The following is a 19,869-nucleotide window of genomic DNA, read 5'->3' as shown; positions in this document are numbered from 1 at the left end:
TCTTGGGGGTATTATGTTAAGTGAAATAAGTCAGAGAAAGACAAATATTACATGATTTGGCTTACACACAGAACTTAAAAACCAAACCAAACAAAACCCAGACTCACAAATGCAGAACAAACTGATAGCTGCCAGAAGGGAGGGGCTTGGGGGTGGGGGGTGGTGACTTGGGTGCAGGAGATCGAAGAGCACAAACTTCCAGTTATAAAAGAGTAAGTCACTGGGATGGAATGCAAGGCTTGGGAAATACAGTTGGTAATATTGTGACAACTTTGCATGGTGGATTTACTGTGGTGATCGTCTTACAATGTACACAAATGTCAAACCACTATGTTATCCACCTGAAACTAATATAATATCTTAAGTCAACTGTACCTTAAAAAAAAAAAAAAAAAGATTGCTAAGTCCTACGCACGGCTAAGTCACAACCCTTGAACACAGCTCCACCTGGAACACTCTTAATTTATTTTTAATCTTATGCTACATCATCCACACTCAACACCAGGTAATAAACTAAAATGTTTTACATCACCACATTATCATTAGAAAGGACCCCAGCCTGGGGCGCCTGGGTGGCTCAGTCAGTTAAATGTCCAAATTTTGATTTTGGCTCAGGTCATGTTCTCCTGAGCATGGAGATCAAGCCCCTCGTTGGGCTCTGCACTGGGCATGGAGTCTGCTTAGGATTCTCTCCTCTCTCTCTCTCTCTCTCTCTCTCTCTCTCTCTCTCTGCCCCTCCACCACTGTGCACTCTCTCTCTCAAAACAAATAAATAAACTTTAAAAATTAAATAAATAAAAAGAAAGGACCTTGGACTTTTTCTAAACTTCATTCCAATCCTAACTCCTCTCTTCAACAGTTAGGTGGCTCCAGTTCCTCATTTGCTGCGTGAGAAAGTTATGCCTAACTAGCAATCTGGATCCCAGGAATTTGTTAAAGTAAAATAAGATACATGAAAATGTTTCAGAAAAATAGTCTTTATATTGCTATTTGCTCATTCTGATACTTCCATATGCCTCTGCCAGGCCAACTCTGACCCAGGCTTTAAAAATTAGTTCCAGAGGCGCCTGGGTGGCTCAGTCGGTTAAGCATCTGACTTTGGCTCAGGTCATGATCTCCTGGCTCGTGAGTTTGAGCCCTATGTCGGGCTCTGTGCTGACAGCTCAGAGCCTGGAGCCTCTTCAGATTCTGTGTCTTTCTCTCTCTCTCTGCCCCTCCCCTGCTCACACTCTGTCCCTCAAAAATAAATTAAAAAACGTTAAAAAATTACAAAATAAATAAAAATAAAAATTAGTTCCAACGTCACCTTCTCTACAAAGCCGTCCTTGAATCCCACGAGAACACCATCACTCCAACCCATCTACTGCAAGATTTTTGTTCATACTTTTGTAGAGCAGTTGACATTTTATATTTTAATTTACTTACGAATTTCTCCTACTGTGGACTGTTTCACATTTGCCTGTATTCCGGGGCACAGGGTTTCCATTAATGCTCAATGAATTAATAATTAATAAGTAATGATACAAAGACACTGTCCCACTGTACTTTGTTAACACATGTACAGTTTGTGATGATCAAAATCAGCAAGCAACGGTTTCTTACAGTCACCTTATTACATACTATCTGCTTATATACACACAGGTATAGGTATGTGTATTTTAAAAATTCTCATAGATTTGTCAACCAGCCTCCTCAATACTGAGATCAACTCTTAGTCCTGAACCAGAAAGCAAACTGCTGGGTACCACTCAGAGTTCCAAACCCAGAGCAATACAAACAGGATCTGATAAAACTCTCCAATTCCTGGGCTGCTTTCTACCTGTCCATCCGCCCCTTCGGTCTGTACGATTCATAACAAATTGGAGACCAGATCTATTCTCTCTGTGAGTGGGCTATAGATGGACGTTGAAGACACAGAAAGAATTATAGGGTAACAATGGAAAAAAAAAAAAGTAACCGCTGAGTGGGTCGAAAGTCAGAATTAACTGCATGTTTGCTGAAGGAAGAGAAATATGTATTTTCGAAACTCCATAAAAATATCCTCCTTGGATTCCTGCAGGTGAGGCAGGGGCAGGGAGAACGCCCTCTAAGGGTGTCCTCTGAGAACGGTCAGCAGAACAAAGACCAAGATGACACCTGGGCCAACGTAGGGGTTTCACCTACGTATTGAGGGATGCGACCAGATCATGATTAAGAGTAAAGGAGATGGGGAAAAGAGCAATAGAATAATACTCAAAAATATCTGAGGAAATACAGGGGCACTTGGGTGGCTTGCTGGTTGAGCGTCCGACTTCTGCTCAGGTCATGATCTCACGGTTTGCGAGTTTCAGCCCTGCGTCGGGCTCTGTGCTGACAGCTCAGAGCTTGCTTCGATTCTCTGTCTCCCTCTCTCTCTGCCCCTCCCCTGCTCACTCACTCCCTCAAAAATAGATGAACATTTTAAAAAAAAGGTTTTTAAATATTTAAGGAAAGACAAAAAAATTCAAAAGTAAACTAGATAAAGTTTGTCTTCAGAGACCCCTACATTTTCCTATCCTTCAGTTTTTCGGTTGAACATTTACTGCATCCATTCTACACACCAAGGACTCTATTAAGCGTTAGAGATGTGCAGATGATTAAGAGATTGCTCTGGAAAAGCTCATGAGCTGTTCAATCAATCACAGTCAAGTTCAATACAGTTACTTTCTTAACTATCAGTCCCAATCAACTGTATAACAATGCACTCTAAATTAATAGCAGCTTTTAAGAAATCACACTGCCACATTAACTCAACTGTAAGACGTGTCATGAAATTAGAAACATTAAAACAACAAGAAAATAATTGATGAAATGTGGAAGCACAGTCGCTAAGAGCTGCTCCTATCCCTAGATCACCTACTGACTTACAGCCTCTGAGTCTCTGTTCCAGTCTCATTAAAATGAGGACACAAACAGCAGTGCCTACCTCAAGGTGGTGCTGCTAGAATTAAAAGAAATAACTCACAGAAAGCACTTAAAACAGAAAACTCTCAATAAATGTCTATTACTATTATTTTTATGGCAGAGACTATAATAAAAGTAAACAGAGTGCTCTGAAAACATCAACCTGAGCTAATCAGAGAGGTAAAGTTCCCTGGAGAGGACTCTGGAGATGATTCGTAAAGGCTAACAAGGAGTCAGCAGAGTCGGGGGGTGGAGAGGGAGAGGGAGAGGGGGAGGGGGGGGGGAGGGAGGGAGGGAGGGGGAGAGAGAGAGAGAGAGAGAGAGAGAGAGAGAGAGAGAGAGAGGCAGGCACAGCTTCCAGGCAGGAAGAACAGGGCATGTGTGGAAAAAAGGCACAGGTGAAAAGAGTATATATTCTGGGAGGTTCCATTTCACTTGTGGTATATAATTTAAAACATTTTGATAAGAAAAATAGGGAGATAGTTTAAAATAGAACGTAAAAGCCAGGCTAATCTTTATTTAAAGATAAAAATCTGAGCTAGAGAATTCCCATCTGATCCCACACTGAACTGCTTCCATTTGCTCCCTAAGCTGGGGGGAGAAAACACCTTGCAAAGCCCTGTCCTACCAACGTAAGCGCTGGTAATAGTTTTGCAGAATTAGGACTGCGCCAAGCACAGCCTGAAACTGTGAGGGGCACGCTTACAGCCAAACAGGCAACCATCTGCCCAATCCAGGAGGTACGAGCCCAGCCCCTCCAACTGACCCATTCTGACAGTGGTCTTCTGACGCCCGTCAGAAAAGTCTGAATGTACTTCCCAGAGAGCCAACATCCCATGCAAGCTTTTCAGTGGAAATACGCAGGACCAGTCCCCTCCCAGGCCCCATTCTGTAGCCATCCAAAAAGATACCCCTAAAAGGAATGGGGTCAAGGGAAGAATGAGCACTTACCAGAGTGGGTCTGCATGAGACACACTGATGACAAATGCCTCTGCCGTCTGTCCAGAAAGAGTTCGCCCACTTTTATCGATAATTGTCCCTGAAATCTGAATTAACAAAGTAAACTCCGTCAACGACAGAGGCTCAAATTAAGAATATGGTCACAAACGTGAAATAAAATGAGCATGCTGACTTTGTTCTTTTACGAGGAAGGGAACCGTGGAGCTCTAACAAAAGGAATCACTTACCATTGTGGTCAGAAAGGACGTGGGTAAAGTGACTGTGGGGAGGAGCTGGTAAGCCATAAAAACAAAAAAACAGGGAAAGTCACTGAGGCAAACCCAGTGACCAACAAAGCTTCTGAGTTCACACATCCGGTCCCACAGCAAAAGGCCTTCCCAGAGACCTCTGGCTGTCCTGGCTGATACATAGCTGGTTCATCCAACACCCCTTGATTTCATTCTATTCTTTTCCCACCATCAGCCTTCGGCCTCTCCCGTGGGTCTGCCTACTCCAGGCTGGTGTCGTCAGCACTGGCCCTGTCGGTCAGCATGCAAGTCCACTCCCCTGGGACCCTTATCAGGAGGAGTCCCTAAGCCCTGGACTCCAGGGGACCAATTCGGCCATGCTTCCTTGGAATGGTCTGCTTCTGCCAACCACTTCTAGGTTCATTTTCTTAGCACTTCCAGAGCTTGGCCTGCTACTGGCCTAAAGCTGGTGATAGGAGGAAGGTGAACAGAGGAGGCTAAAAGACACTAAAGATAGTTGTCCTGGGCAAGGAAAGGCAAAACCCTGCCCTCAAGATGACAGTATTAATAAAAGGCACGATACATAATGCAAATTTTAGAACTTACAAAGATAGGTCGGGGGGAATACTCCTCTTCAAAAAGTTGTTGGAGTGCGAACAAGGCTGCCTGTTGGGGGTAAAAAGAAGAACGTCTTTATTTCTGAGAGACTGTGTCCCCGGTCAATCTAACTAGCTCATCAGAAGTCTCCCTCTTCCAAAACCCTGCTAGGTAAGATAAACGTCGAAATCTCTGGGGAAGAAGCATGTCCGCCCTGCAAGGTGCAATCCCGACACACGTTTCCCACGTATAACACTGTACACATTAAAACAAAACAAATGCTGGCTCAAAGTTTACCTACGAACAAATATTCCCTCCAAAGAGGAGCTTAAGAGCTACACTTTCTTCCTTCTCCTAATCAAAATTAAAAATAAAGAAGAACGGGGGGTACTCGGGTGGCTCAGTCAGGTAAGTGTCCAGCTTCGGCTCAGGTCATGATCTCATGGTTTGTGAGTTCGAGCCCTGCATCGGGCTCTGTGCTGACAGCTCAGAGCCTGGAGCCTGCTTCCGATTCTGTGTCTCCCTCTTTCTCTGCCCCTTCCCCACTTGTTCGTTTTCTCTTTCTCAAAAATAAACATTAAATTTTTTTAATTACATAATGAAATACATCACCTTCCACACCCTCATATATCCACAGTAGGTACAGAAACTAACAGTGTGCATCACCGCAAAAGAGTGTGAGCTTAGAATGTGCTGTAAAGGTACAAATCCCAAGTTACTGTGTACACGCCCATGTTTTATTAAGTTCCAGGGAACTGATCTTCTCCTTCTTTTCATCATTACATCTCTTGATTCTAAGAGGTTTACATTTTCATAATTTTCGGAAATCAGAATGCAACGTGTACTCAATGTAGATCTTCATTGTGATGGTGAGGTTCTCTGGCATAAAAGGTTACTAAATCGACAATGTGAGAATTTCTTTTTTTTTTCTTTTTTTTTTTTTTTTTTTTTTTCAGAACTAGGCAAGTTGATCCTAAAGATCTCATGGAAAATATACGTGTAAGAATAGCCAGGAAAATTCTGAGGGAAAAACAGAGGTTCCGGGAAGGAGGTGAATAAAAGCCTACCAGTCACTCAGACATATTTTAATGATAATGTACAGAAAATAGCAGGATGGGAGCATGACATCTGACAGATTACTGGAACAGATTCTACCCACATGTACTTCTGAATTTAGGATGGTCTGGGTGACATTCCACATGATTCCTATCACTGGGAACTAATAGGTTATTTAACAGACGATGTTAAGAAAAAACTAGGTACACCTTAGAGAAAAAGACTACTAGGTACATCTCTACCACATTCCTCGCCCCAAAATAAATTCCAGAGGTGCCTGGGTTGACTCAGCCAGCATCTCACTGACTCTTGATTTCGGTTGAGCATCTGACTCTTGATTTCAGCTTAGGTCATGATCTCAGTCGTGAGATCAAGTCCCGTATCGGGCTCCACATTTTCTCTCTGTCTACCCCTCTCCTGCTCATGCACACACACACTCACTCTCCCTCCTAACGAAATAAATAAATCTCAAAAAACTTTATCAAAAAAAAAATTCCAGATGCATCATGGGGGAAACCAGTCCCGCGATAATCTAAAGAATGTTATCACACTTTCTACACCTGCACAGCATCTCTACCAGGCCCCCACACTGGTTAACAGTGGCTGTCCAGGAAAGACCTGCATCCCAGGGAATAGAAGGAAGGATATTGCTTTTCACTCCATATTTTTACGTATCATTCACATTTAGAACCATGTGTGTGTATTTACTACACCTGCATACATGTACCTAGTAGCTGTACCTATAAATATTTACTTTCATAATTAAAAAAAAATTTTTTTTGAAACTTCAAAAGATAACCTTTTGAAATTTTTCTCATTCCACTGGCCGCAATTAGAAATGTTCAAGAACAGAATGGAACAGAAGACTTTTATCTAACTTTGACAATGGCTGTGACGGTCTTCTCACCACACTGGGGGATCATCACAGCCCCACCCCACTCACCGTCCCTTTCATCTCCCTTAACTCACCTTGGCGTTCGCAGTGTCAAAAATAGTTTCAATGAGTAAGATATCAACCCCACCATCCAGGAGCCCCTGGGCCTGCTCTTTGTATGCTTCAACAAGCTCGTCAAATGCTGCAAAAAAGAATAAATAAATCACATCCAGGACTCAGTCATCAAAATCCTCTTGGTGGCCAGGACATGTGTTCAGGCCTGCACCGTCAAGTAACTATTGCTGGTTTATGATGCTTAATTTAAGGACAACATCACCTTTTGTGAGAAACCAAACAAAGGAATAGGGCCATGGTGGAAATTACACCTGTAAACCGAACACAGTTGCTCCTACTCAACACCACATATGAGCCGAGAATGAGTGAGTGAGTAGGCAGGCATATGGTCTCTTGAGCCCCGTACCTTACTTCCAACATCTTTAGAGTGGATCATTCATTCCAGAGGTGGTTTTAATCAGACAGTTAAGGGATGAGTGTGAGGGACAGCTACAGAAACATATCACACTGACGTGGAAACATCGTAGGCCTCGTCCCGTTCCCTCACATTTGCCTTGGTGAGAGGCCACGGTCCCGTGGACTTCACTCCTGCCCTCTGACACCAACTCTGCCAGAGAGGAAACCTGCCTGAAGGGCAAGTTCAGCCTGTAACCAAAGTGTTCAATCACTGCTGCGTAAGATTTCTGTTAGAAACATCTTGAGTTGTCCATGTCTGTCTGAGAGGTCATCCCTCTCCCCATTCACCTCCCAACCAAACAAGAAAGAAGCTTGGACATTCCAGAGAGAAACCTCAACAGTACCTTTATGCTTGCTGTATACAGCACAAGAGAAAGGAGAATTCAGCCCCTTCCTGTCATGTTAGACCAAAGAGGGCATCGCCAGGCATAAGCCCAGTATGAGAGAGCAATCCCTGGTGAAGAAGTATGGTATCACTACATGGAAAGTTCTAGAACCAAAAACCTACAAACTATACTTGCCTGAACTTGTTATCTATACAAAATTCTTTACCATACAGAGTATCAGTATTATTCAGCTAAGTTTCATTCTTTTCGTTTTTTTATTGTCTTGATGTTTAAGAAATTGACCTAGATCTGCAGATTTTTCATAAAATCTCAATGTAAGTGTTTATATACACTAGTTTATAATGTCGACAGTGCTAGTATGTTTATATGGTTTGGGCTGCTTTCTGACATGAAACGGAGATTCAGTGAGTTATTCTGTAATAGACCAAGGCCTGGTGTCCATACTTACCCAACTGTTCCGTTTAAAGCTTTTTTTTTTTTTTTTGATTGGTTTATTTCCTCAGCAGATAAAGAAGCACCAACACAATACCATGTACATTTGAAAACAAACTCAGTAACAATAATAATGATGATGATGACAGTAATAAAAACAAGAGCTCTTTGTTTAGAGGTTAACTACATTCCAGGGATCACTGTAAGCCCTTTATGTCAATTAAGTCACAATAACCCTGAGGAAGATCCTGTTACTCGTCCCATTTTACAGATTTTAGGATCACTGAAACACAGACATACTGGCAGGTCAAAGATTATATACCAGAAATACTCACTAATGTTCCTGTAATCTGGTTTTTCCACAGATGGGGACACAGAGAGGGTCTTATTAGTTGGACCCAGGGCTCCTGCCACAAACCTCTTGATTCCTTTGGGAAAAGGAAAACAAGTGTAAAATCTCTAAATAGGCTGAACTTTGTGCTGTGAATCGACAGGCTCTAAGATTTTTCCCTCCAACACACGTCTATAACCCCTTATCTACAACTCTACAAGACAAAAGCACAAAAGCACAAATTCTGTTCTTAATTCATTTGATGACAAAACATGATGTGACCTCTCCTGAACCACAAGAGGCTATTTATAGTCTTTATCGCACTTAGTGAGACAATTCATAGATTTTACTGCAAACATGCGTTTGGTTATCGCGGCCCCCACCAGGAAAACAATGAACCACAAGGGATGTGCACATATTGTTGCCAAGCCAACCCAAAAGACTCTGAATCCTTGCATATCTGGCTTCAAAGTGTTTCAGTGAGTAACCCCTCTTCTATCACCACAGCCGTGTTTGGATAAATCATCTCCCCTTATTCTTAAGAAATCTCAAAGGTCCTGAACTTGACACAGAATCTGTGAGAGCTCCTCATGGAAACATTCAACTTGAAATGCTCTCCAGCATTGGGCTTCAGGCCCGTCACTGTGGGAGGATATTAAGTCAGGATTAACAATTATAAAGCCTAAATTAAAGTATGAGAGATCAAATCTTAATCACTCTTTTAGTAATCCTTTAATAACTTTTCCTCCAGGCTAGAGTCCAGGTGCTTCTAAAAGAGCCTCCAATGTTATGTCCATTTACATGTCATGACAGAAGCCCGAGGAAGGGGTGCACTGCCCCTTGCCTTTGGTGACAGTAACCACTCAGTAACCTGGGTTATGCTGTATCATTTAACTGGAGAAGACCACTGACTAGTGGATAACCCAATCTTTGAACAGGTTACCTTTCCCAAAGCTGAACAATAATGAGGACATAAGAAAAAGGTCCTTCTCTTTCCCCGCTTCAGCGTGTTTAACATTCTCTGACCTGCGACCCTGTCGGGCTGACAGTCTGTGCGTGCCCCTGGATTTAAGCATTCTCTCTCAGAAGCAGAGCTCCCGTGAATTGCTTCAGTCTTCATTAGTATGCTGTGTCTAACTTCCTAACAATTCTGCTTTATATTTTCTCCTGTTGGCAATAATCTTACATTTCCAAATCTTTAGGGGCTCCACATATTTCTTCTATTCCTCTCCCTCCCTCAAAGCCTCCCCACCAGCTGGCGCCCAAGTCATGTGAATGGCAGCCAGCCAGAAGGTTAGTTATTTCAGGGAGCCACTTTTCAAGTCCCAGCAAGACTAAATCTAATGCCACACTCCTGGGTGTGCAGCACAAAGCCTTTAAGGACATCAGTGGTATGAAGCAGAAAATGCTCAGAAGGCACTATCTCTTTACCTAAATAAGCCAGTCATGGGGATGAGGTAGCTTTAAAGGGATAAGATCAGGTATCTTAATGTTAACCATGATAACCAGTCAGCTGTCACCTTAACTACCTAATGACATGCTTCCAAAGGGAGAAAACTCGTTTTAGCTGCAAATACGCAAGGAAGCTACGGTCCTAGCTACAAAGGTAAGCTGTAACCCCCAGTAAAGGAAACACAGCGTCAAGCCTGAGCCCATGGGCATGGAATAAATCCAGAGAGACACTGAGCGGCTTCTTAGGGAAGGGCAGAGAGTAACTTGCACACAAGTACAAAACAGCGTCTGCGGCATGGCCAGCAGGCTGATGGTCACAGGGGGAAAAGGGCCGTAAAGACAGCACCTTGTAACTCAGAATCTCAAAGGAAGCATCTCCGTGAACCCGGGAGGATGACGTTCCTTACCTGTCTGGAGAGACACCTCCTCGGCTGCTTTCCTGGCCACTGCCGCAGAACACTTGTTCATCCGGTAGGCCTAGCAGATCAAACGCAAACGTCAGCTTGCTCTTCTTTTCCTCCCATACGAGTAAGAACTCCTGACCTTCAAAAACCCAGTTTTATTCAGTAAGGAAGTACAGAGGGAATTAACAGAAGCTCTGAATGAAATCTTAGCCAAGAAGACCTATCAGCTGCCCCAGCTGTGAGGACAGCAGGAAAGACAAGAGTCTTTGAGACCTGGTTTTAGCTTCTTCCCCTAAACTGTAAGCTAAATGATAAAAAGGGCAATGCCTGGACATGTGGTATGTCAAAGAGTAAGATGATGACGTTACATACTCTGCGAATCAGCGAAAAGCATGGTGATGGGAAAAGACAGGAGGCCTGGGTTGGAGGACCGATTGTCCCAAGAGCCTGTGTGGCCCGCTCCTTTTTCAGTGTCTCCGGCCGTGACTTCCTTCACTGGATGGTGGCTGAACTCAATGGTTCCCAACTTTCTACAGATCACTAACCTCTTTAGAATTTTGTAAAGGGCCATGAACCCTCTCACTGGGAAATAAAAAGTATGCACAAACCTCAATTTAAAGAAGTTAATAGGCCTCCTCAAAGGGGTTCACAGACACCGCTTCACAGGTTAGAAAGTCCTAGACTTGTGGTCTTCAGGATCCCTTCTAAGATCCTATGTGCCATGTATCTGCAGAGTTAGTAATTAAGAAGCCAGAATATCCTAAAATACGGGGTGGCAAACTATAGCCCCTGGGGCAAATCTAGCCTGAGCCTGTTTTATAAATAAAATGTTACTAGAATACGGTCAAGCTCATTCATTTGCATGTTGTCTATTGCTGCCTTTGCACTATAATGGCAGAGTTGAGGAGTTGCTGTATATGACCAACGGAGCCTAAAATATCTACTTAACTGGCCCTTTACAGAAAAAATTGGCCAACTCCTGCCCAATAATCACACGAAACTCATCATTTTCCCTTGATAACCCAAAAGACACAAGATCTCACAAAACATCATGAGAAAAATCAGTATTGGAGCACCAGGACTTCCTGCATGAAAACAGAGGAATGTGTCTGGAAAAATCCCACGCAAAAAGGGGAACGAAGGCATCTACTACGTATTCCCATCATCCACATTTTATAAAATTTGGAAAAGGGGCATCATGTTGATCAAAAAGAAACCAGATCTCCACCCCACACCCATGAGGATGGCTACTTTCATAAAACAAAACTCAAAAACCCCAAAAACAAAAGCTAACAAGTGTCGACAGAGCCGTAGAAAACTCAGAACCCTCGTGCACTGTAGGTGGGAATACAAAATGGTGCAGCCACTGTGGGAAACAGCATGGTGGTTTCTCAAAAAATGAAACACACAATTACCGTATGAAGCAAGCAATTCCCCTTCTGCGTACAGAATCTCAGGAAACAAAAGCAGGGAAGCAAGGAGATCGTGGGTACATAGTAGTAGCATTGTTCACAATAACCGAAAGGTGGGATCAACCCAAGTGTTCCCAACAAATGAACGAACACACAATATGGAGCATGATCTGGCCTTAAAAAGGAAGGAAATTCTGACATAGGCTACGGCATGAGTGAACTTGGAAAACATTATACTGAGTGAAATAAGCCAGGTGTAAAAGGACAAACACTATGATTCTACTCACGTCACGCACCTAGAGGAGTCAAATTCATAAAGAAAGTACAGTGGTGGTTCCCGGGATGTAGGGGGGTGGCAGGGGAACGGGGAGTTACTGAGGGTAACGGGGGTTACGGAGTTTCAGCTCCACAAGGTGACCAGAGTCTAGAGATGGGAGGTGTGATGCCTGCGCACCATGAACGTACTTAACGTCACCGAAGTGTATGCTCAAAATGGCTAAGATCATCAATTTTAGGTTACGCGTGTTTCCCCACAGCTAAAAAAAAAGAAAATCAAATCCGCCACCCAGTACATGAAAAGGCCTCCCCAAACTGCACACACAGCCAATCATTATGCCTTTATCAGCAGCCACTATAAGTATCATTTTTATTTGATTACGTGCCCATAAAAGAAACCAGTTACAAAATGAACGGTCTGCCACGTTCAGAAGCAGAAGAGATTCAAACTGTTTTCCAAGTCTGACCATGAAAAGTAGGCATCTAGGCACTGGCTGGACTCTGCGCTTCTGGTGGTTTTCTCACTAGCAACTACCACCAAGGCAGCAAACGCGCAGAAATGTCTCAGACTTGAGGCACAATGGAGTTCTTACCAAATGTTCGAGGCCATAGTCAGCTTGGGCGACGTGAGTGCTGCTGAAAGTGTTCGTTTCAATGATATCTGCTCCAGCCAGCAAGTAATCCTGCAACAGGAGACAGTGATGTCAATGCTGTGAGTTTGAGAACCCCTGTCCCCCAGCAACAAGTAGGACTTCCCACTGGCACCACCACCAGACACCCCGGGACCACTTACTAAGCGGCCGGCACTACACCAGAGGCTAGAGGTACAAAAAGACATAAGGATGTCATAGAAAGGAATGTGCTCTAAACAAACTCAGACCCTGAACTGACAGTTCACATGCTAAGTTGTACGAACTGAATCAAGTTCCTTAGACTCCAGTTTCCTCCCTAGACTAGAATCTAACTCTTCACAATGGCTGTATGAAAACACAAGCATCGAGTTCTGGCCCGAACAGCACTCTCCGGCCTGAGCGCAAGCTGGCTCCCACTGACAACCACACTATGAGAGCCCAGTTCTGCCGGGAGCTGTCTCCACCCCAGTTTCCCGGTCCCTCTGAGCCAGAACTACACTCCTGCAGAAGCCTGAGGGTCTCAGCATCAACCTGTCCTCAACCTACCTTCCGCACTTCACTCTTTGGACAACACCTTCTCAACCTCAATCTGATGAACACTCGAGAATCTCTCAGCTCCCCTGACTTCCCAGTACTGAGTAAAGACAACCCTTCCCAAACTGATCAACACTGTTTGCAGAACAGCTAGGAAATGAAAACCAATATTTACCTATTTATAAGTTACAAACATCCTAAATATCCACCAGTTGGGAAAAACTAAATAAGCTAGAATTAATCCACTTTATAACATGCTTTGTGGCAGCTAAAAAACATTGTATCTGCATATACCGACATGGAAAAATCTCCAAAAAGTATCGCTGAGTAGAAACCAAAATTGACTGATGTGTAAAGTATGACATCATGAAGTTTAAAACATACACGTACACAAGCAGTATGAATTTTCTACTGATATGTATGCATACACATACATGTATGTACACACATATATACGTACATATAAATGCATAACAAAGTGATCTGGAAAGACACACACTAACTAATGTAAGTGGTTAGGTCAGGAGAAAAAATAGAAATTTGGAGTAGTGGTCAAAGCAAATTTATTCTTACCTACGGGTTTTGTTTTATAAGAGCAAATTGTATTTAATTTTTCAAAAAAGAGCAAGAAAAATTGGAAACAACATTAATGCCTAGGAATAAATAAATTCATTAATAACATATACACAGAATATATTATGAAGTTCTTAAACCATGTTTAAGAACATTTAATGCTCATGTATACAGATAAAAAAAATCCAAATTATAAAACAGTATAAAGTAATCCCAATATAATCCCATTTAAAATCCCAGTATAAAAAAACTAGATTAAAAGATAAATTAAAATATGTGACTAGCAATTATTTATTGGTGTTGATATGTCCTGGTTTTGATTTTCTCTTTTATGGTTTTCTATTTTCTAGCTACTTCTTTTTTTAAGCAATAAACATGTACTGTCTTTACAATTGGGGGAAAAGTTTTCTAACTTCGCAGCTTTCTCTAATTTTGTGTGGATCTGAAAATGTCCATTGTACACAGTGTAAAATGTGTTTCTTCTGGCTCTTCATCCTCTCTCTACACCTTTTTTCCTGGCTCAGAATCCCACTCAAGGGCCCTAGGCAGAAATCATGTGATCAGGGGCAAGCTGCGTAATGTCCTGCTCCTCACTCTTCTCCTGGAGAAAGCTGTCAAGACTAAAGAAGGACTTTAAGGAGAGCATTTGTAGAGGCTAACAGAGGTGCTGAATTCTGTTTTGTGACAGTGATACTTAAGGCAGGGTAGTCCTCGTGGCCAGCTCCCACAAACTTTCCCTGGGCGGAACCTAAGTTGTGGCCACACCAGCCATTGTGGTTCTTATAACCGGAAAACACATCTCAGCAACAGCCATGGGGCACTTTGGGGAGAAAAAGGTATATTACTCCCAAGTCCTGGAGGGTACAGGCATGCCCAGGGCCACACTGCAAGGGGTGAGGGGCACATGGGGCAGGGGGGGAGGGGTGGGGGAAGCACAGGCATGGGGTTCTGCCTCTTCCGGGCTATAGGGATGGGGTGCCTGGGGTTTCGCAGTTTCACTCTTTATTGCCGAATTTAAGACATGAGTGGGAATCAGGCTGTGGAAAGGGGAAAAATGGGGTCAAACAGCTGGCTGTCTGGGTCACCCAGGACTCTCTAAAAGCAGAACTTCATGGGTGGGAACAGCCTGGTTTCTTATCTAAGTGTTTAGTCGGTAGCTGTAGTACGTTAAAAATGAGATGGATGTCTTTGAAATGGGCATCTTGGCAGCCAAAAGCTTCATGTCAGACACTTGCATTACAATCACAGAAGCTTCCGGGTTGGGCACCTACACTACAAACATAACCGAGACATTCCATTAAAATTAGCCATCAGGGGATCTGATCCGTGGTCACTAACGCCACTAGAAACAGCCAAGTGTGAAAACAACCCAGTGTTTCCTTTCTTCATCCAAGAACGTGGTAGGTTCTGCACTCGAAGAACTCTAGCTAGAAAATGCACCCCCAGAAATGGGACACCCACCTACACTCTATTGTATTTACAGCCATTTTTGCTTCATGTGCCTATTGTGGGTACCTTGTAGTTCTATCTAGATGCCTACCTAATACAGACGGCAAGGATTCTTTCTGTAACAAATATTTACGGAGTACTTACTACGTGTGAGATGCTCTAGGTAGTAGGGATTAGGCAGTGAAAAACAGGCATCAATTCCTGTCCTGCAGAAGCTGATAATCTAATGATAATCTAATGATAATCCACATGAACAATAGGACGAAGCTACATGGCATGGTAGTTCATATGATCTTATCAGTTGCATTATAAGAACTGTATTTGTAACCATAACAAGCAATTCATACCCATGAGGGCATTCCTGTAGTTAACAGGATTTAACTACACAGTCTCAAGGCCAAGCAGAAAAACTTAGGTACCATTCTTCCTGCAGAACCAACACCTTTTCAAGGACCAATTCTAAATCTTCTGGTACCTAGAATTCCCATTATGAGCAAAGGAAAGGCATTTTCTTCAAATGAATGCTATCCTTCACCTTACCGAGAAAAAAGTCTTGACCACGCAATAAAATGATCCCTTCCATACTCACTGGAACACTTAACCACTTGTTTAGACTTTTTTTTTTTTTTAAGAAGAGCTTGAAACACCTAGAACAATGCCCCTCTCCAGAAAATAAAACTCTCTCGCTTAACTGGTAAATACGCTTTGTCCTTCTAACTGAATCCAGACCAGGAAAACAGATTTTATCATCTTAATACCTCTTCTAGTCACAGTTCTGTGTAATTCCTATGATAATCTATAAAACAATTTCGTTCTGTGTTTAATTATAAGTTATAAAAATGTATCGTACCCAGTTACCTCCTCCTGATCTCTTTATGTTGACTAACCATTTTTATTGGACACAGAAAAATGGAATGAAAGGGGATGGGATTTCAAGTCAGGGAGGCTCCCTAATGTCAGATACGTTCCTTAACCTCTGCCAGGCTCAACTTCCAAATCTACAAAATAAGAATAACCACCTTTGATTTTACTTCATCAGGGCTGTTGTGGTGACTTAAGTAGGATAGCATATGTGAATACCCCAATTTGTCCAAGATCTTTGTGGTTTCTCACTGGACTTTAAATGCCTCAAAGGCAGAAAAACTAACTTTCTGAACTCCTTATCCTGAATGCTCATCACAGCACATGACCTTTATTTGGTGTCCAACAAGCCTTCTTTGTGAACAAACCACCTCTTTCTTCTGTCCCCTCCAGACACTGGGGACAGTGGTCTGCCCTCCATATGCGAAACGACTTACAGAATAATCAAATGAACACAGAAGATCCTGGGGATACTTGACCTTATGGATTTGGTAAATGACATTGGGTTGAGTTACACTTAAAATGTCATTGTTGCCTTTCAGTGGCCTGGCATGATCTTTAAATTCGTGACCTCGGAAGTCTTCTTCACTTAGCTTATGCCGCTGGATCATGGTGCCCATCCCTCCATCCAGCACCATAATCCTCTCCCGCAGAAGGGCTTCGATCTCATCCCGCAGGGTTTTCTTCACACCTGCTTTAAAGAAAGTGAAAATCTGACTTTCAAAACTGAAAGCGGAAAAAGACAGGGGGAGGAGGTTTCTAAGAACTACTGAAAAGCCACAGAACTACACTTCTGGGAGTCCCTGAAAATTCCCTGTTGAGCCTCCTCCTTGGTTCATCTTTTCCTGGCTGCCCTCAACATGTCCCGTATCTGCTGTCCCAAACCTGCTTGCTTTTAGCTTCAAGTCCTTTTCCCTCTGTAGGGGATTCTACCTAATCCTGCCCAAAGAAGTCTTCTGTTGGGAGCTCCAAAATTCACCCGCCTCTGCCTCAAAACCCTCTTACGGCTTGGCTCACTCCATTTTCTTTCTCTCTCCACCTAGGGAGAGAGCACTTTTCCACTCACTGCAGATCTGACCACGGAGTGTGCCTCTACTCCTCCTCCCATCTTCATAAAAAATCTAAGCGTTTTTCCACGGGGGTCCCTACTGTATTCACTTTATAATCCAGAAACACACAAACTGTTCTTGGTCTTTAAAACAGTTTACTATTTACCATAAAACAACCTTGCCCCCCACATATACAAACTCTGAGATCTTGTTAAAGGAGTCTTCATATATGCAAGAGATCAAAGTTTTTTTTTTTAACTAAACAAAACATGATTTTCTATGAGAAACTTGACATATTCCATAATTTATGTGGAAAACTAAAAGCCCAGAAAAAAGCTGAATTAACTTTGAAAAAGTAGAGTTTACTTGGCCCACTAAATAGTCTACCATAAAACTATATTCGCATAAGGAAAAATAAAATATAGGATATCTTCATTACTTAGAATAGGGAATGACTTCAGGCTCAAAAGCCCAACCTATAATATTTTTTAAAATGATGAATTTGATTCCATAAAAACTAAGGATTCTTATTAAATGAAAGTCACCATAGACAAAAATAACAGATTACGGTTTGGAGGAAGGTTCGGCAATGTCTAAAACTGAAAGGGACTAACATCTATAACATACAAGGAACTCTGACAAAGATGTGAATGGTCAAGTCAAGGAAGGATAAAATAATACTCAACAACTACTGAAGAAATGCTCAAGCTTATTAGCGATTAGATGTGAATTAAAACAAGCTTAGGGGTGCCTGGGTGGCTCCGTCAGTTGGGCGTCCGACTTTGGCTCAGGTCATGATCTCACAGTTCGTGGGTTCGAGCCCCACGTCCAGCTCTGTGCTGACAGCTCAGAGCCTGGAGCCTGCTTTGGATTCTGTGTCTCCCTCTCTCTCTGCCCATCTCCTGCTCACTCTCAGTCTCTTTCTTTCTCTCTCTCTCAAAAGTAAACAAACATTAAAAAAAAAAAAAAAGATGATACTTATTTACACTCAATAGATGAGCAATAATTATAAGACTGGATAACGCCAAAGAAAATCTGAACCCTCAAGTATGCTTGCTGGAACACAGACAGCCATTCTGGAGAGAACCTGAAGAGGTCTTCCTCCCAGATTTGCGGGTTTAAGTGTTCACTGTTCTTATCTTTTGTAATCCTCATGCTTTTCCAGTAGAGGACTATCTTTCACTGGCTTCTAATCACCTTGCCCTCCAGAACCTTCTCGTAAGAGTTAAAAGTCACTTTAAGAATTCTCCTTTCCCTTGCAAGGGTAAACGGTCATTGAGATCTTCCCTGAAGAACAATAACCAAAATACACTCGTGCTTATCTGCGTTCGGTTCATTATGTACAGAACATCCTGTACATTTTACTCCTGACTAGTCAGGTTCTTAACAGGGCACATTCTCCCCAACATCTCGCAGAGTGGAAACAGAAATATCGAGTTTTTGCACTTCCCCCATTTAGCTGAGGCCTTCTGCTGTTGATACATTTAGATGAAAGGGAAATCACGTATTTCCTTTTTTAATTAAATGGGAAGGGGAAAGTAAGAAGTCATGAAGCAGAGGGGCGCCTGGGTGGTTCAGTCAGTTGGGCGTCCAACTTCGGCTCAGGTTATGGCTCAGGTTATGCTCTCATGTTGAGTTCGAGCCCTGGGGGTCAGACTCTGTGCTGACAGCTCAGAGCCTGGAGCCTGCTTTGGATTCTGTGTGTCTTCTCTCTCTGCCCTTCTCCGACTCACACTCTGTCTCTCTCTCCTTCAAATATAAATAAACGTTAAAAAAATTTTAATAAAAAAAGTCATGAAGCAGAGATATTAAAGAGCTGTAACATAGGCCTCTGTACATCTTATTTGATAGCATCAGTGACAAAATGTTTCTCAGTTACATTTCCACTGGTTTCAACACCCACATCAGAACCCCAGAGTCAACAGGCTCACTAGCTCACCTGTGATAAATTTCCTTCTGAGTTAGGACTTCAGTATTCACCCCTGCCCAAGATGAACACCCTCTTTCTGTCACAGGCAGCTACTGTTCTGTCCTTATCACTGGTTCTCTTCTTGCTACATTGCCTACCTCATAGCTCACATGTTTTCATGGGTAGATTTGACCACAAATTTTAACCAGGGACGACCTTAGAGACCCAGAGCTCATTATAAAGCTGAAATTATTTTCAGTTCTTGAGCTAGTTTCTTTCTCAAAGTTAATCTCAGATTAACTTCAGCTGCGATTACTACTTCCCATCACGACCTTCTATCTGCTCTTTTACACAGTGATAATTCTGTGCACACTGGAGTTTGCTCTAACCCTGATGTGGAAAAGAAACGTTCGCTGCAGTTTCAAATAGTTCTCTGGGTTTGCTATCTGTCTCAGCACGTGGACTTCCTTTGGATGAGCACATGCTCAAAAAGTACTGAATAAGAACGTTAACCCATGCAAAACTTCCAAAGCGCCCTGCTGGAATATGGTGCACCAAGCTGCAAAAGTTTCGTTACTTTGACATTACGAGCGTGTTTCAGGGACAGGACGCGGGGACAGGGCGGTGCTTCGCGGCTGCTGTGTCTGGGGAGCGAGGGGTACAGGTGCGGAAGGAACCAAGCAGAACAACGTGGGACCTCAGGGCTGCTCTGCAGGTTCAAAGGTGCCGCCCGCCCGCCCGCGGGGAAACCTGGTCGCGCGTCTCCAATTGGGGAGGAGAATCACCCTAGGGATTAGGAGCCCATAGCAGGAGTCAATAAACAACTGAACCGCTGAGACCGGGTGGCAACGTTACCGGAAGGCGTCAGCTCTGGCAGCGCGGGCGACATGCCGCCGAGTCTCCTCCTCCTCCTCAGGCCAGCGGCAAAGCCGGGAAGTCGCGCTCTGCACAGGAGACGGCCAAGAGCGACGCCAGCCAGCGCCCGGGAGCCTGCCTGAGGCCCGAGTCGCTGGGAGCGCCAAGGGCCCCGGAGCCCGCCGC

The 19,869-nt window shown here is 43.2% G+C and overlaps 1 protein-coding gene across 4 annotated transcripts in view; it reads right to left on the bottom strand.

Annotated features, from left to right (window-relative positions):
• The window catches only part of MTR (5-methyltetrahydrofolate-homocysteine methyltransferase), a 150,319-nt gene extending 130,502 nt beyond the window's left edge, over window positions 1-19,817 (bottom strand). For 3 of the 4 annotated variants that reach the window (XM_053207418.1, XM_027046946.2, XM_027046948.2), the window contains exons 1-8: window positions 19,684-19,817; window positions 16,350-16,564; window positions 12,415-12,504; window positions 10,137-10,206; window positions 8,282-8,374; window positions 6,732-6,838; window positions 4,716-4,775; window positions 3,874-3,968 (exon numbers count right to left, since the gene is read on the bottom strand). In XM_053207418.1, coding sequence (XP_053063393.1) covers window positions 3,874-3,968; window positions 4,716-4,775; window positions 6,732-6,838; window positions 8,282-8,374; window positions 10,137-10,206; window positions 12,415-12,504; window positions 16,350-16,564; window positions 19,684-19,717 — 764 coding nt within the window. In that variant the 5' untranslated portion in view covers window positions 19,718-19,817. The remainder of the gene's footprint in view (window positions 1-3,873; window positions 3,969-4,715; window positions 4,776-6,731; window positions 6,839-8,281; window positions 8,375-10,136; window positions 10,207-12,414; window positions 12,505-16,349; window positions 16,565-19,683) is intronic. The other variant, XM_027046947.2, reaches the window with a different exon arrangement.
• Window positions 19,818-19,869: the final 52 nt, after the last annotated feature.

Source organism: Acinonyx jubatus, chromosome D2 (genome assembly GCF_027475565.1).
Source record: "Acinonyx jubatus isolate Ajub_Pintada_27869175 chromosome D2, VMU_Ajub_asm_v1.0, whole genome shotgun sequence".
Taxonomy (NCBI): domain Eukaryota; kingdom Metazoa; phylum Chordata; class Mammalia; order Carnivora; family Felidae; genus Acinonyx; species Acinonyx jubatus.
This window is presented reverse-complemented; position numbering and strand designations above follow the sequence as displayed.